The sequence below is a fragment of the Callithrix jacchus genome, chromosome 12 (genome assembly GCF_049354715.1).
Source record: "Callithrix jacchus isolate 240 chromosome 12, calJac240_pri, whole genome shotgun sequence".
Lineage (NCBI taxonomy): Eukaryota > Metazoa > Chordata > Mammalia > Primates > Cebidae > Callithrix > Callithrix jacchus.
The window spans coordinates 25,555,519-25,572,598 of NC_133513.1; the positions used below are offsets into that span (position 1 = coordinate 25,555,519).

General features: G+C 43.0%; 1 protein-coding gene across 8 annotated transcripts in view; it reads right to left on the reverse strand.

Moving 5' to 3' along the window:
- ARHGAP17 (Rho GTPase activating protein 17) overlaps positions 1 to 17,080 on the reverse strand; it is a 93,635-nt gene that overhangs the window by 51,271 nt on the left and 25,284 nt on the right. For all 8 annotated transcript variants that reach the window (XR_013524738.1, XR_013524737.1, XM_002755978.7 and 5 more), the window contains exons 2-3: positions 7,051 to 7,090; positions 5,311 to 5,415 (exon numbers count right to left, since the gene is read on the reverse strand). Coding sequence is in view for 6 of the 8 variants with exons in the window: in XM_002755978.7 (XP_002756024.1) it covers positions 5,311 to 5,415; positions 7,051 to 7,090 (145 nt within the window). In the remaining 2 variants the exon portion in view is untranslated. The remainder of the gene's footprint in view (positions 1 to 5,310; positions 5,416 to 7,050; positions 7,091 to 17,080) is intronic.

Consider the following 17,080-nt stretch of genomic DNA (forward strand, 5'->3'; position numbering starts at 1 on the left):
ATCTGCTAACAAAAAACGCTTCCAATTCTGCAGCACCCCATGTAATTTCACCTGCGCAGTAGAAAGGGCATTCATGTTAAAAGCACAGGGTCCACCCCTGTCATGTCACCTGACTCTTCTACCTCCAAAGGGCTCCATCTGATACAAACATATATGTACTGGCTTAAACTGGACAGAATGTCTCTGTAAGGCTATACAACAAACTTCGAGGAGTGGTGGCTCTGGAGGAAAGAACCGGGCGCCTAGGGAAATGGGCTGGGAGACACTTTAAGTTCTTTTGTATATTCTGAATTTTGACCAGGTAAATATAGAACCTATTCAAAATAGTAAACTGAAATTTTAAAATAAACAACAAAGGCATTCACCCATTTCCCCTCTTCCCAAATTATTTTTTTCATTTTAATTTTTTGTAGAGACAAGGTCTCACTATGTTGCCCAGGCTGATCTCAAACCCTGGTCTCAAGCAATTCTCCCACCTTGGCTTCCCACAAAATTATTTTCAAATACATAAATAATGGGCTCCATCTGCTCTCCAAGAAGACATTTCCCAGCTGCTCCATTTCTGGAAAAGGAAGATATGAGAATAATAGGGAATAATTCCTACCCTATGGTTATACTGGCTTTCTAAAGGAAGTTAAATACCTAATAAAGATCAATGCAATTATCAAGATAAATATACTATGCAACTCTGGAACTCTAGACGTCTATGAAAAAAATAATAGAGAAGTCTATTTTGACAAGCATCATTCAAGATGGCAGCTGTAAACAGCTCTGTGGTTTCCCTGACCTGACCCGAAAGCCACAACAATCCTGTTTTCCTTGTATATAAATAAGGAAATTCTGCTTAACATATAGGCTTATTAATCAATAATCAACACTGAACTCCTCCACAGGGAGGGTTTTGTGCTTCTTAGAGGTGAATAGCTATCATCAGGGATAAAAATTTTTTTTTTTTGAGACAGGGTCTGGCTCTGTCACCCAGGCTGGAGTGCAGTGATGTAATCTCAGCTCATGGCAACCTCCACTTCCGAGGTTCAAGCCATTCTCATACCTCAGCCTCCCAGGTAGCTGAGACTATAGGCATGTGCCACCATGCGTGGCTAATTTTTGTATTTTTTGGAGAGACAGGGTTTTGCCATGTTGCATAGGCTGGTATCGAACTCCTGAGTTCAAGCAATCTGCCCGCCTTGGCCTCCCAAAGTGCTGGGATTACAGGTATACAGCACTGTGACTGGCCAAGGATGAATTTTAAAAGCTCTGTAAGACTTCATTTGTAAAATGCATGCCAATCACACAAAAAGAAACAATAAGCTAATAATCTATCTTATATGACCCCTGACAGTTCTGCCATGTCAGTGGTGGCTGGGCTGAGAAGGTCACCTGCCCCATGTCTCTTCCCTTCAATCCTTGCCTCTTCCCATGCAAGGAGCAAGTGATGAGGCCTTTAGGAGGCTCCCCCAGTGTTTTCTAGAGCCCTAGAGACTGCTGTAATTTTCTCCATATTAGTCTTTTCTCACCATTGTTGTGGTAACTCCTCTTCCTAAATGCAAAGTGTAGGCATCCTCAAAGCCCTGTCGCTGGCACTTTTGTTTAACATTGGAAAAGGAAAGCTAACGAATTATGTTTCAGAAATGAGGGCCAAGCACTTTTGCCCCAGTTGCCTGGAATATTCCCACCACCTGCCACTTATTTCCCTCCTTTATCGTGCAGATACCACCTCCTCCAGGAAGCCTCACTTGACTACCTCCCTCTTTCTTTGGTACCCATTCTGGGCCTCCCATAACATCCTGTGCATGTTTTAGTGAGCATCTTGTTTTATAATGATGCATTTGTATATATCTCCCACAAGATGAAACTTACATTTCATTCATTTTATATCTCCAGCACTTGTACATAGTAGGTGTTTAATAAATATTTGTTTCTACTAGATATATGTGACACCTGGACTGTGTCTCAAAGCAGACAACAGGAACTAGATAGAACTGTGAGGGACAGTGATATTTGGGGACTGGTGAGTATTATGTGGCTGGAACACAGTGTGAATGGGAAGAAGTAGGAGACAATGAAGCTGATAAAGAGAAATGGAATCAGCTGAGAAAGGGCTTAGGTCATCTAAAGAGCATGGACTTTATCCCAGGCAATGGAAACCAGCCAGTGTCTCTCAGAAGAGGCCCTTTTAGCATTCAGATACTTCCTTGTCTGGAACTATTTCACCAGGTACTACAAAACATTCAGCATCTTGGCTAGGCACAGTGGCTGATGCCTGTGATCCCAGCACTTCAGGAGGGTGAAGAGGGAGGATCACTTGAGGTCAGGAATTCGAGACCAACCTGGCCAACATGGTGAAATCCTGTCTCTACTACAAATACAAAAATTAGCCAGACTTGGTGGCATGCACCTGCAGTCCCGCTACTCAGGAAGCTGAGGCAGAAGAATCGTTTGAACCAGGAGGTGGAGGTTGCAGTGAGCTGGGATCTTGCCGCTGCGCTCTTAACCCGGGCAAAAGAGCAAGATTCCGCCTCTAAAAAAAAAAAAGTTTAGCATCTTGGTTCACCTTCCCAATTCCAGTGGTGTCTGCCAGTCCCTATGATGACTGAAACTGTCTCAACACATTTCCATATACCCCCAGGGGTGTAATTCTGGCCCCTGATAAGAACCACCAAGCCAGGATTTTCTTTTTTTTTTTAGGCAGGAGGATGATCAAATTGATTTGTATTTCAGGCAACTGACTCGGTGATCAGGTTGAAGACAACTGGAAAGGAAATTATAGACAGGAACTGTAGCTCAGGAGGTGACTACAACAATCCAGGTGAGAGGCAGTCAGATCTTGCATTAAGGCCAAGGTGGTAGAGATGGAGTGGAGGTGAGGAATTTAAAAGATTCACAGAGAGAAATCAAAGGACTTGCTAATCAGGCAGTTATGGGGTTTGGAGGATAAAATAAAAGGGAAGCCCAACACAGTAGCTCATGCCTGTAAGCCCAACACTTTGGGAGGCCAAGGCGGGAGAATTGTTTAAGCCCAGGAGTTCAAGACCAGCCTGGGCAATAGATGAGACCTCGTCCTCATCTCTATTACAGAAAAAAAAACAAAAAACAATTAGCCAGGCTTGGTGGTGCAATCCTGTAGTCCCAGCTACTTACAAGTTGAGGTGGGAGGATGGCCTGAGCTCAGGAGGTTAATGCTACAGTAGTCGGGACTGCCCCACTACACTCCAGCATGGGCAACAGAGTGAGATCCTGTCTTGAAAAAAATTTAAAATAAAACAGGGAATATAAGAAAGCTCCACAGTTTCCAGCTCACATAAAAGGGTGGATGAAACTCAGAGAATCAACACAGAAGGAAGAACTGATCACGCATGCTGAAACAGACATCTAAGAGAGGAAGTTTTTTGCTTGGTTGAAAATGGCTTAGCAGTCACTGCATAAATACATCAGTTAGAAGCTATAAGAACAGAGGAGGTGGCCAAGAGAATATGATGTGGAGAATAAGGAAGAGAAACGGAGCACCTAAGGAAACAATGTGAAAAGGGTAAGCAGAACAGAAGCCATGGCAAGAGAAGGACAAGGAGCAGCTGCGGGAAGCAGAACCAGTAAGCTGGGTCTGGTTCTGAGGGACAGAGCTCTGCAGCAAGTGTGGAAGTGTAGGTGCATGCAAACTTCCATTCTTATGTCTGATACTGCAGAATCCTCACTGTTGTGTAAGAGCGGAATAACCCTGCTGCCAAGGTGTGCCATAAAAGTCTGTAGGAAAGATAAAAGGGTAACACAGATCATCTGCATACCATTAACAGTTCTCACTTTTGAGACACCTGGTGACAATACAGCAAATCATAGTTTCTCTGTGTGTCACCAAAACTGTCACTTCAACAAGATTTACTGCATGCTCATGAGCTGGGAACTTGTAAAAGCAAGAATGGAACTCCCTCATGAACAAAGGCTGCAGTGCTCCACTGTCTCTACCTAGAAACTGAATGCTCTGAACAAATGGACCCACAGACACTGGATGGCTCTCCTAGAGTCCACCCTCTTCCTCTCTATACTAGCATCCTCATTTTTCTCAGGGATCTACCCTGGCCTTGATAAAGTCTATGAGCTAGATGTAGGACCATAGCCCATGCTCTAGGGCTGAGCCCAACTACCTTAAACTAATCAGCACATCCCATCTCCTCACCCCCTATCCACAGTAACTAGGGTGGAACAGGAAAAGTCAAAAATAGGGAATGTGACTCCATACAAATCAATACAATGGAAAGCGCTTTGGATCTGCCAAAAGCAGCTTTCTCACTCCAACAAGAAAACTACTGGGGCCTAGTATGGTGGCTCATGCCTGTAATTCCAGTGCTTTAGAAGGTCGAGAAGGGAGGCTTGCTTGAGGCCAGGAGTTCCAGATCAGCCTGGGTAACAAAGGGAGATCCCCATCTCTATGAAAAATTTTTTAAAATTAACCAGGCACAGTAGTGTGTACTACGGTCTCAGTTGCTTGGGAGATTGAAGTGGGAGGATCTCTTGAGCCCAGGAGTTTGAGGCTGCAGTGAGCTATGACCACCCTACAGCCTGGGTCATGGAGTGAGACCCTGTCAGGAAAGAAAAGAAAGAAATGGAAAGGTGAAGGGAAAGGGAAACAAAAAGAAAAGAAAAGAAAAGAAAAATGAAAAAGGCAGGGGAGGGGCCCTGGGGAGAAGAGGGGGGCTGGGGAGGGGAGGGGAACTACTGCAGGCTGGGTAGGGGAACTTCTGGGAGAGGGGCTCTCCACTCCCACTGGCCACACTCAAGGAACAAGCAGCCCATGGAGGCTGCCAATAGCCAACTTGCCATCATGAGGGTGACTGTCTAGGGGACAAAGCAGACACTGACGGCAGAGGAGAGCCAAGGAAAAAAACTAGGTTTTTAGTTACATTACTGAAATGCTAGATGAAGCCCGACCTGAAGTCTACCCTAACCTCTGGACTTCTCAGTTAGCAAACCAATAAAGTACTTCTACTTTTACGTCAATTTAAGATAGGGTTTCAGCTTTCTGCCGGCAAAAGATGAATAACCGACATGGCCATTCTCTTATCAATGACAAATGATCATGGAGTCTTTAAGAGCACCTGGAGAAGACTCTGTTGTTAGTAGGGCTTCCAGCCTAGCGATGTCTTAAATACAAAAGAATGCTATGGTCAGGAAGTTGTCATGAGTGTGCTTAGTGACAGAAGGTACCAATCCAAAGGCCAATCCACCGATGCCACTTAGGACAACCAACCAATCCGGGGGTTGAAATGCCTCAGAGAGATACAGGAACTGTGGCTCTGAGTCACATATGATACTCACATGTCTCCTCTCGGCATCAGTGCCATGCTGGCCCTGGAAACATGCCACCAAGCGCTTATGGGAATGGTGGCATACTGACCGGACTGTGTCCAGGCGTCGCTCAATCTGACAAGGCAGAGACAAAAGAGAACAAATTCATCATCCTCTTCCTTTTGTGGTGTCTGCATGCTGGTAGGAAAAGCACAACTGAATCTAAGTGCATGGAAAAGGGACGATCTTGCCTACACCTTGCTATCACATTGAGTGGCATCAATCAGTTTACAAACTACAGTACCAGAAAAGCACCAGGTTGAACCAGGCAGAAATGCAAATGAGTGATCCAGGCCCAGATCAACCGCCAACTGGAAAAAACCACAGGGATGCCAAAGACCTCTCTCCAACTCATGGCAACAGAGCTTTCCACACAATGTACCTCAGAAGAAGCAAAATAAATGTTCAACAATTTAATTGCAAGATCTGTGTTTTCAAAATTATTCCTTATTGGGTTTGGGGTGTGGGTGTGTGTGTGCGCGTGTGTGTTTTAAATAAACCTCTAAAGCAGAATGGACAGTCAGCAATAAGAAACACTGACTTAGGGGGCCCACGCATCATAAGCAGCTTCCCAAAATACTATTGCTAGAATATGGCTGTTTATGGCAAAGAGAGCTGCTTTTTACAGGAAGGAATGCCAAAAATGTGTATTCTGATGACTCATGAAGAATGAGAGCAGGCCCTTTGGGATGCTTTCTATTTTAAAGACAAATCAGCAAATTCAAAACAGAATACATTTTGACCCCAAACCATTTTACGCAGTGAGACACTTTGTGCCTCTTTCTCAAAAGAGCAGCGTTTCTTCAGATCCAAGCCCATATCCCCAGGACTCAGGGCTGGTGGAAGGGGAGATTTAGGAGCAGATTTCAGATCACCTTCCCCAAATCTTGGTATGACCAGATTTTCAAACATCAGAAAACTAATGCACATTCTTCATTTGCCACCAGAGAAAAGCAAAAAATGAACAAACATAACTCCATCATTTAATTTTAATACCAATTTCCACTAGAATGTAAACTCCACAAGGACAGGAGCCTTGATTTGTTTCGTTCACTGATTTCTCCAGTGCCTGGAATGGGTTCTGTTTGGGACTCATTTAATATTTGTTGAGAGGACCCATGTCTATTGAGGCCCTGTGCAAGGTATTCAAGAAACAACAGCAAATAAAAGCTGTTTCTGCCCACCTGGGATGTACAGCCCCCTGGGAAGTGCTACACAACTGCTCTAACAGAGACTGAAAAAAAGAGGCAGGAGAACACAGGGCAAATCAAGGGATGTTTCATGCCAGAAACAGTCTCTGTGGATTGCAGTGGTGGTAGTAACAATAGATCACTAATATGTAGCACTTACCATGTGCTGTTCCTGCTTAACTCATCAAACCCTCCCAGCAACCCTATGAGGTGGATATGGCCCTCAGTTTAGAGAAGTGGAAACTGAGGCACAGGGAAGTTCAGTAAATCCCTAAGGCCACAAAACTAACCAGAGCAGACCTGAGATTCAAACCTGGGAAGCTGGGTTTCAGATCCCCTTTTGATCATCATGCAACAAAACTGACTTTCTTTCCTGCTCAAAACCACACTAATTAATTTTATTGTTTCTAGTTTAAAAAAAAAACAAAAACAAAACCCCACAAGCTCAATTCTCACCCAGGGTTTTTTTTTTCCCCCCATTCTTTAAACAGATCATTTAAAACAGACTATATTTTATTACCTGTAATAGATCTTCACTGAGGACTTCTGTTTTCTCAGCTCTGTGGGAAGAATTTAAAGTTCAGAGTTAGAAATCCAAAAATGAAAGGCAATCTCTAAAGTTTAATAATTCTTAGTCTGGAGTTTAAAGCAAAACAGGCAGAAATGAATTTAGAAGGGTTGGTGGGGGCAGTTTACCAATTTTTATATCAGAGAGCAATTTAAGCAAAACCAAAGAAAAACAACTAAACAAAACTTTGCAGGGAAAAGCAACCCAAAACAAGAACAAATGATCCTAAGCGGTGCCTCTCAAACTTGAACAGGCACAGAATCACCACGGGCAGTGGGCGCTGATAGAAAATGCCCTTTCCCAGGTCCCTCTGGAAAGTCTATTCTAATTCAATAGACCCTGCCTTTTTAACAGCCACTCCCTGCCCAGAATTCCATTGCAGGAGTTCTATAGACAAGGCTTTGAGAAAACTGTTGTACAGAAGCTTAAACTTCAGTTCAAAACCAGAAACTTTATGCAAAGACACAAGTCTACACCATCACACACAATAACAATTAGTTCCTTCTTCAAATTCCCTCCCCATCCTCACTTCTAAAAGAGACAAAGTATTTCCACAACTTTCTCTGTTATGTTTTAACTACTATTAATTTCATGGACCCTTCCATTAAACCAACATGGTGGCCAGCAATCAGAAGGGGGCATTCCAAGCTGGCAGAGTCTCAATTGTCAGGCCATCACAATTTTTATTGTTATTTTATTTTATTTTTGAGACAGAGTCTCACTCTGTTGCCCAGGCTGGACTGCAGTGGTGTGATTTTGGCTCACTGCAACCTCCACCTCCCGGATTCAAGTGATTCTCATGCCTCAGCCTCCTGAGTAGCTGGAATTATAGGCTCGTGCCATTTTGCCTGGCTAATTTTTGTATTTTTAGTAGAGACAGAGTTTCACCATGTTGGCCAGGCTGGTCCCGAACTCCTGACCTCAACTGATCCGCCTGCCTTGGCCTCCAAAACTGCTGAGATTACATGCATGAGCCACCACGTCTGGCATGGAGGAAACTTTCAAAAGAGAGAAAAAAGTGTGTTTTAGCTCTGAACAGTGAGGGGAGTCAAGGGAAGGTCGTCAATGAACTGGAAATTCAGAAGGTGGGTTGCATGATCCTGGCCAGGAACCAATGCAAGAGAAGGAAAAGCTCTTGGGTCAGAAAGTAAATGAGACCCCTAGAATGACTTCCAAATGCTGCTAAGCTCAGAGCAGCGCCAACTGTGGGCCACGGAAAGTAGTGTGCTGCTCCTCCAGTCTACACTTAGGGCAATGGCATGTTAGCCAGAGCTGGGCACTGCCATGGAGGATTCTAACACTTGTCATCATGGCAGTGTCCCAGTTCACCTGGAGATGCCTACAGGGTGGCTCACTCACCAGTTTCTGCAGAAAGCTGGAACTCTGCCCTGACTCAAATCCCTCCCAGGGCCAGAGGATCAGGACCTGGAGACAAAGTCAAGGTCCCAGCTTCCAGGGGCAGCCAACTCTCAACTCTATGAAAAAGTTCTACCAGCAGCAGCAGGCCAAAATATGCCACCCTAGACCTTGCTTGGCATGCACAGTGCCAGGCATTGCTGAAGAGCCAAACATGGGTAGTCACATCAGTTAGGGAAGGGAAGCAGGGCCCCAGCTGACCATGAGGTCAAAGAACCAGACTTAAAAAGAAACCTGTCAGCCTAGCAAGAACACACCTGGCATAAGATCATCATAGCTTCACCATTAGGACCCCCCCGGCAAACCACCATGCCTCTCACCAATGCCTCATCCCCCCTTCAGCAAAATACCACTGGGGATTGGGTATACACAGAAAAGCATGAGTATACACAGAAAAGTCTCAAGGTCTATTAGAATTTTCACAAGTTCAAAAAAAAAAGATTCAACCTGAGAATCAGAACAAGTATGTCCTTTTTCAGAGCAAATTATTTTTTAAAAAATAACAAAAAAAAAAAGAAAAACCTTGCTCTACAATCCCAATGTGGGCTATTAGCAGATGTGGGAGAGTTAGTTACAACTCAGGGGTATGCTAGAGCCAATTCAGAACAACCAACCATGTGCATCTTTTCCCCAACTCCTTCTTCAGTGACCTCATACTGATACTTGAAATAAAAAATACAGGCCGCGTGTCGTGGCTCACAACTGTAATCCCAGCACTTTGGGAGGCTGAGACGGGCAGATCATAAGGTTAAGAGATGGAAACCATCCTGGCCAACATGGTAAAACCCCGTCTCTACTAAAAATACAAAAATTAGCTAGGCATGGTGGCACGCGCCTGTAGTCCCAGCTACTTGGGAGGCTGAGGCAGAAGAATCACTTAAAGCCGGAAGGCAGAGGTTGCAGTTAGCCAAGGTCACGCCACTGCACTCCATCACTCCAGCCTGGTGACAGAGCAAGACTCTGTCTTGGAAAAAAAAAAAAAAAAGAAATCAAAAAATATAAACAACCACAAACAATTCAAACAGGAGCTTGGCAGCTGTCAAACAGTCATGAACACAGGGCTGCAACAGCCACAAAGGTAATAAGGTAAACATAAAAATGAGGCAAGTATTAACTTAGGAAAAAACAAAAAGTACACTGGAAACAGAAACAGAAAGACAGTCATAGTACTAGCATGCTCAGCTGCAAATAATTGGACATAATAATGTAAACATCAAATAGTAATATAATGAAAAATGATAATGTAACTGTATCGAAAAGATGGGGGAGCAGAAGCAGAGGGAAAGGGCCCTAAACCCTCATTGATCATATCAGAAAGTCAACAGAAAATACCTAATTTGATAACCCAAAGAATAATTTACACATATAACTTGTAATTATGAATATAAATAAGCTGTTAATATTTCAAAGTAGTTGCTTCTAGAGTTGGGAAATCTCAGAGAGTAAAAAGTGAACCCACCATATTTTGTGAGAAGCCTTTTACTGTATTATTTGACTTTTTAAACTATATGAATACACAGTTTTGAGGTTTTTTCAAAAATACCATGTTATTTACATTTTTAAGTAGCATTCGTAATATGGCTAGGGGTGAAGTGTGCCTAACTTAAAGAATTGGGTCCAATGTCAAGCTCTACAGAAGCACAACAGAACATATACCTTAAAATGTAAAGAAAAATCAGTATATTTCCTGCCAATTTTTTTTAATGAACTGGACCATTTGCTTTAATAGCGATACTTTACATGAAAAGGTATCTGGAGGCTGAAAAATATATTGAATATACTATATGAAAATGTTAATGTACTGTTTAAAAAGAAATTTCCCATTTCCCGTATTTGCGGAGGCCATATATATTACATTAATAAAATCAATTTTACATCTGCAGGCCTAGATTTTTTAAAAAAATCAATTTTAAAGGCTGAGTGCGGTGGCTCATGGATATAATACCAGCACTTTGGGAGGCAAAGGTGGGCAGATCACTTGAGGTCAGGAGTTTGAGACCAAACTGGTCAACATGACAAAACTCCATCTCTACTAAAAATACAAAAACTAGCCAGGCGTTGTGGCACACATCTGCAGTCCCAGCTACATGAGAGGCCAAGGCACGAGAATCACTTGAACCTGGGAGGCAGAGGTTGCACTGAGCCAAGATGGCACCACTACACTCCAGAATGGGCAACAGAGCAAGCCTCTGTCTCAGAAAAAAAAAAAGAAGAAGAAGAAAAATACACAGTTGTAGAAAAAAATCCAAAGCCTAATTAGAGTTCCCTGAAATTCTTAGAAGTGACCTATAATTCTTCAGGAAAAATTACTTTTAAGTGAAAAATCATGACGATGGAGCATAATGCACAAACTGGAACGGCTCCCTCACACGAAGATTCTTCTGCTGGCCTGTGGGCTCTCCATCTTAATTTTCAGGACTCGCCACTGTCTCTATCTCTTCCAATAATGTGGTCCAAATGACCTGATCTTCCTCATCACTGTGACCGGTGCAAGCCTGGACACTATCATGAAGAGTTCTGCAGTGTTCACCTTTACCAGAGATATGGAAAGTCCAGCAATTACTCCACAATCAGCCAAGGCACCCATTCAATAGGCCATGTACATAAGCCACAGAAACTTGCTGGTTTTTACTAAGTGTTATCTTTGGTTGAGTTTTCGTAATTCATTAAAGCAAGGCAGGAGCAAGAGACTGAATCTGTCAAGACACCTATAGACAAAAAACAAACAGTAGACACAGTAATTCAATCATAAAAATCATAATTGATAAATCAGATTTTTTTTTTTGAGACAGGGTCTCGTTCTGTCACCCAGGCTGGAGTACAGTGGTGTGATCTCAGCTCACCGGAACCTTTGCCTCCTGGGCTCAAGTGATTTTCCCACCTCAGCCTCCCAGGTAGCTGGGACTACAGGTGGGTGCCACCACTCCCAGTTAATTTTTGTACTTTTAGAAGAGACACGGTTTCACCATATTGGCCAGGCTGGTCTCAAATTCCTGAGCTTAAGCAATCTGCCTGCTTTGGTCTCCTAGAGTACTGGGATTACAGGCATGAGCACCTGACCAGATTTTTTTTTTTAAGACAGGGTTTTGCTCTAACTCCCATGCTCAGTACAGTGGCCCGATCACAGCTCACAACAGCCTCGAACTCCTGGGCTTAAGCTATCCTCCCACCTTAACCTTCCAAGTAGCTGGGACCACAAATGTGTATCACCATGCCCAGGAAATGAAAAAAAATTTTTTTATACAGATGGATTCTCACTACATTGCCCAGGCTGGTCTCAAACTCCTGAGCTCAAGCAATCCTCCCACCTCCACCTCCCAAAGTGCGAGATGTGAGCCAGTATGCCCAGCCTAGATTGTTTGGAATCAGAAATTCTGCTCCAAGTTCCTCAACTTTTTGTATATGGGTTTTTTCTGCTTTGTTAGAGCCTTCTTTGTATCCAACGTTCTGGGCTTGAAAACACACTTGAATGTTTCCTGTCTGCAACTGGAAAAACAATACAAATCAGGAAGGAACTTCCCACTCGCCATTTTACTCTGGGGTTTGTTTTTTCCTATGAAGCTATTCTGCAATTCCACTAGTCATTCAAATAAGGCTTGTACCAGGCAGGATTTTTAATTTGCTTTTTGGTAAAGCACAGATTTTCTCCTCGTAATTCTCAAAGCCATTTCAAAGCAGCAGTGCTTTGTAGGCCTTGATAGGGTCACTTTCCCTTGAGCTGGTGTGGTAGTGTCCAACCCTGCAGTTATGGCTAATGCAATGTTTCACTGAGACCACTTGCCAGGCAAGGAGAAAACAGAAATGCTTCCAATCTGGAGTAGTTCAACATACCAAAAAGACAGCAAATGCTCAGACCAGGTGAGAGTCAAAGGACAATTTCCAATTGATCTGATATTTTCCATCTCTAATCATGGATTTCTCCTAGTTTCCTTCATAAAACATGTACTATGGGAACCAGGGACTCCCACACCACGGACATAATCAATGCAGGCTGTGGTCTTCTAAGCAATGAGCATTACTGTCCTCCTCCCTGCTAGACAGCAGTTCCATGAGGGCAGAGAGACAGCTCTAAAGTCATCACTCCTCCCCAGCCCCAAGCTCAGCCTGCCACTTAAAAAATACACACTGAATGAATGAATGAGTGTCTATCACATCTTTGGGAAAAAGGACATTCAAAATGTCATACAAACACCAATAAAACAAGGTAGAAAGGCAGCCATAGGTGTATACAACTGCCTTCCAAAGTAAAATCCATAACAACTAAAATTGAAATGTGATATTACCTTTCAAGGTTAATCTTTTTTTAAAAGTGGGGAAAAAACCACAGTTGAAAACCAAAAAAATGTCTGCAGGGGGTGGAGGGGCGGGGGATCCAGTTTTTTTTTTTTTTTCTTTTTACCTAAAGCCATCAGATCTCCTGAGAGAGACCCACAGTTTTAAAAATTTTACGTTAAAAGAGGAGTGAAAGCCATTCCTCCAATCCCATATCCCAGAGAGAACTACTGTTAAGAATTTGTTATATATCCTTCCCAATTTTTTTCCTAAATTTAAACTAGTGCTTCTCAACTGGAGATGACTGTGTCCCCAGAGGACATCTGGCAGTGTCTGGAGACATTTTTGGTTGTCATGATGGGAGATACTACTGGTATCTGTAGGGTAGAGGCCAGGATGCTACTAACTACCCTAAATGTACCCTCCCCCCACCAAATAATATAAAGAACTATGAACAAGGAGTGATCTGGCCCTGGATTCATTTCCTATTGCTGCTGTAACAAATCACCACAAGCTCAGTGGCTTGAACAATACAAGTGTATTATGCCACACTTCCTGAGGTCAGAACTTCCAACCAAGTCTCCTTGGGCTATGATCAAGGTGGCGGCATGGCTGAATGCCTTACTGGACATTCAAGGGGAGCATCTGCTTCCTTGCGCTTTCCAGCTTCTTGAGTCCGCCGCATTCCTTGTCCTCTTCCTACACTGTCAAAGCCAGTACAGTTCACTCTGGGCCCCTCTGCCACAGTCCCATCCTCCTCTGACTCTGTGACCTCCCTCTTGCACTGCTAAGGACCTCTGTGATTACACTGGGCCCACCTAGCTAACCCAGGCTAATCTCCCTTACAGCTGATTAGAAATTTTAATTCCAGGTCGGGTATGGTGGTTCACACCTGTAACCCCAGCACTTTGGGAAGCCAAGGTGGGCAGATCACAAGGTCAGGAGTCGGAGACCAGCCTGGCCAATATGGTGAAATCCCGCCTCTACTAAAAATACAAAAATTAGCCAGGCGTGGTTGCACACACCTGTAGTCCCAGCTACTCGAGAGGCTGAGGCAGGAGAATCACTTGAACCCTAGAGGTAAAGGTTGTAGTAATCCGAGATCTCACCATTGCGCTGCTGCCTGGGCAACAGAGTTAGACTCCATCTCAAGAAAGAAAAAGAAAGAGAAAGAGAAAGAAAGGGAAAGAAAGAGAAAGAAGGAAAGAAAGAAAAAAAGGAAGAAAGAAAGAAAGAAAGAGAGAGAGAGGAAGGAAGGAAGGAAGGAGGAAATAAATAAATAAATAAATAAATTTTAATTCCATCTCCAAACTTAGTCCCCCTTTGCCATGTAAGCTAAGACATTCAGAGATTCTGGAGACTGGGACCTGGACATGTTTGGGGAGAGCAGAGCATTATTCTGCCTACTTCAGGTCCAAATGTCAACAGTGGCAAGGTGAGAAGCACTGAATTAAAAGGATACACATGCAAACATATACACATATACACACACATGCACACAGATAGGCAGAGAGACATGAGGGGCATTTTTACATGTCAGAACACAGATGTACAACTCTACCACCTCCTTTGTGCCTGTACAGTAACCTATTCTGTGGATAAACCATGTTCTACTTATTTGCACAAAAGCCCAAACCCTCCAGCCTCATAGTCAATCTAATTGAACTGTGGACTGACTGTCAAACCTCCACATCATGAGTGGTTCCTCCAAGGCTGCAGGGATCCTTCTAGAGCCTTCATAACAACCAACAACAGTAGCAGCGACATTTGCTGGGTGCTCTCTATGCCCTAGACACTGGGCTGGTACCTACATCTGTTCTAATTCTCACAGCAACCCTGTTGGGTAGGAACCACTATTCCCTCCACTTTACATATGAGGAAAATGAAGCCTTGAAAGGTAACTTGCCCAGAACCCCAGCACTAGTAAGTAGGATTGCGGGATTCAAACCCAGAGGGCCTGACTAGCAAGTCCTAGACTTACAGTTTTTCTAAACCATGGGTTAGCAAACTATACCTGCAGGCTCAATCCCCCCACTTTTATGGCCAGAAAGCTCAGAAGGGTGGTTATTTATAAATAACTGGAAAATAATAATAATAATAATATTTAGTAACACCTGAAAATTATATGAAATTCACATTTCAGTGTGTATTACAGAACTTTCATTGGAACACAGCCAAGCTTACATTCGTGTGCTACCTATGGCTGCTTTTGAGCTTCAACAGCAGAATTGAGCTGTTTCGAAAGACATCGCCATATGACCCGCAGAGCTCAAAGTATTTACTATTCAGCCATTTACAGAAAACGCTGGCTAACCCCAGGTCTCTATCAGTAACTCTGGCAGGATATGGTGCAAACCTGGACAGCTGGCTTTTTAGAATCACTTTGAGGATGGGTGAGGCTGGGCTGGAGGTGTATTTTCTCTTCCTCGACATTCTGCCTCATAGGCAAGCAGCAGCTGCCAAAACGAACAGGGGTGGCTGCCTCTGATAATTCAGTCCAAATGTGGAGGCACAGCCCAGTGCTGGTGACACTGGTGACAGGAAGAAATCAGAAGTTATGTCTCTCCTGCACCTACCCACCTCTATCCACTCACCTTCTCAGAAACACAACTATTTCAACCACTGTTTGCTTTTTGGTCTCTACTGATAAACACATTTCAGGACAAGACCTGAATAAGCACAATTTTCTATGTAAGAGTTGAGCAACAATAAACATTTCAGGCTTGCAGACCATACTGTCTCTATGTAATGACTCAGCTCTGCCACTGTAGCACCAAAGCTGCCACAGACATTGTATAAATGAACCGACCTGGCTGTGTCCCAATAAATCTTTATTTATGGACACTGAAATGTGAATTTCACCTAATTATCACACGTCATGAACTACTGTTTCTCTTTTAATGTTTTTCAACTATTTAAAAATGCCAAAAGCATTCTGAGCCTGCGGCAGCTGCATTTACCACACAGAACAGAGTTTGCTGACCCCCTGATCTACGTACAAGTTAAGTCCATTTTCCCATGAAACTTCAATCCTTTTTAATCACTTCCCAAATCCAAATTCTTCTTTCTCAGAAGGGGGATTTCTGCGCTTTCCCAGCTTGCATTTCAGAGGTTGAGAGATGCTGGCTTTTCAAGACTTTGCCAAATTGCTCCTTTTCAATCCTTTCAGCCATTCTGGGGCCTCTCTTTCCACCATGGGCACCCCCTACCCAAGGATGAGAAATATGTGGCTGAGGCACCAACACTAACATCAAACATCAATGGCTCTCACTGCTCCCGAGTTCACAGAGCTGTTGGTTTTTGGTTTACAAATTCACATGAGAGATCACAGTTCTGCTGGCTTTTACACTTGCACACTAACTGATACATCAATTGAAATGAAATGGGGCATGGAGAGAATTTTAATGAAATCATTTTCAATGCTGGTTACCAGGAAATATCTGAATGCATTTTTGAGGAACAAGACAGACTATGACTAATCCACCAAGGAATCTGAATACTGGATGTACGGCAACAACATAAACATTACTGCATGCAACGTGATTTGTATTCACAGTGAAATTACAGAACCCACCCAGGGCCAAGCAGTGGATTTCACTCTGCTGGGAATCTGATTTTGTGCAACACCATCGTCTCCTGTTACAAGTGTTTACAAAACCCACCTGAGCCTCTGAGGCCAGTTTGGGTGCAATCATTTGATTTCATAGTGAGCTGGAGGACTACTGAATGAGTATGCACTGTTTTATCTCATTACTTGTCTTCTTAGATTTCTGGGAAGGAATCTAAAATCTACTTAATTAGATTTTGAAATAAAGGACTCTCTGAAACTTTAAAAATGAAGCAATTTGTTATACCTGCCACAAAGCAGTTTAAAAGGCCTAAGAGAGTTTACAGAACTCTAAAGGGATGTTATTGGGAAAGAATTGTTCCCATGCCTAACACTGAAAAGAAAAAGGACACTTATCAGGGGGGAAATGATTCAACAGAAAATATTTTGGCAATAATGTGGGAAAATAGATCTAATAGTTCTATACTCTGAATTATTTCCCCAAATGATGGTATTTTGCCCATATATTTACAGCTTCTCTAGGACAGGGTTATAACACGTAATTTTTACTTTAAATGACAATAAAACCCTTCTCAATCTTAACCTAATCTGATAATATTGTTTGAATTCCAGTGACTAAGATGAACAGTTACAGTTTACCCTAAATTGAATTGGGTTTATCGTTTTCCTGCACATGTAAGCTTATCCACGCAGCGTTTTGTTCGGTCAGTTGGCTTTTTCCCCTCT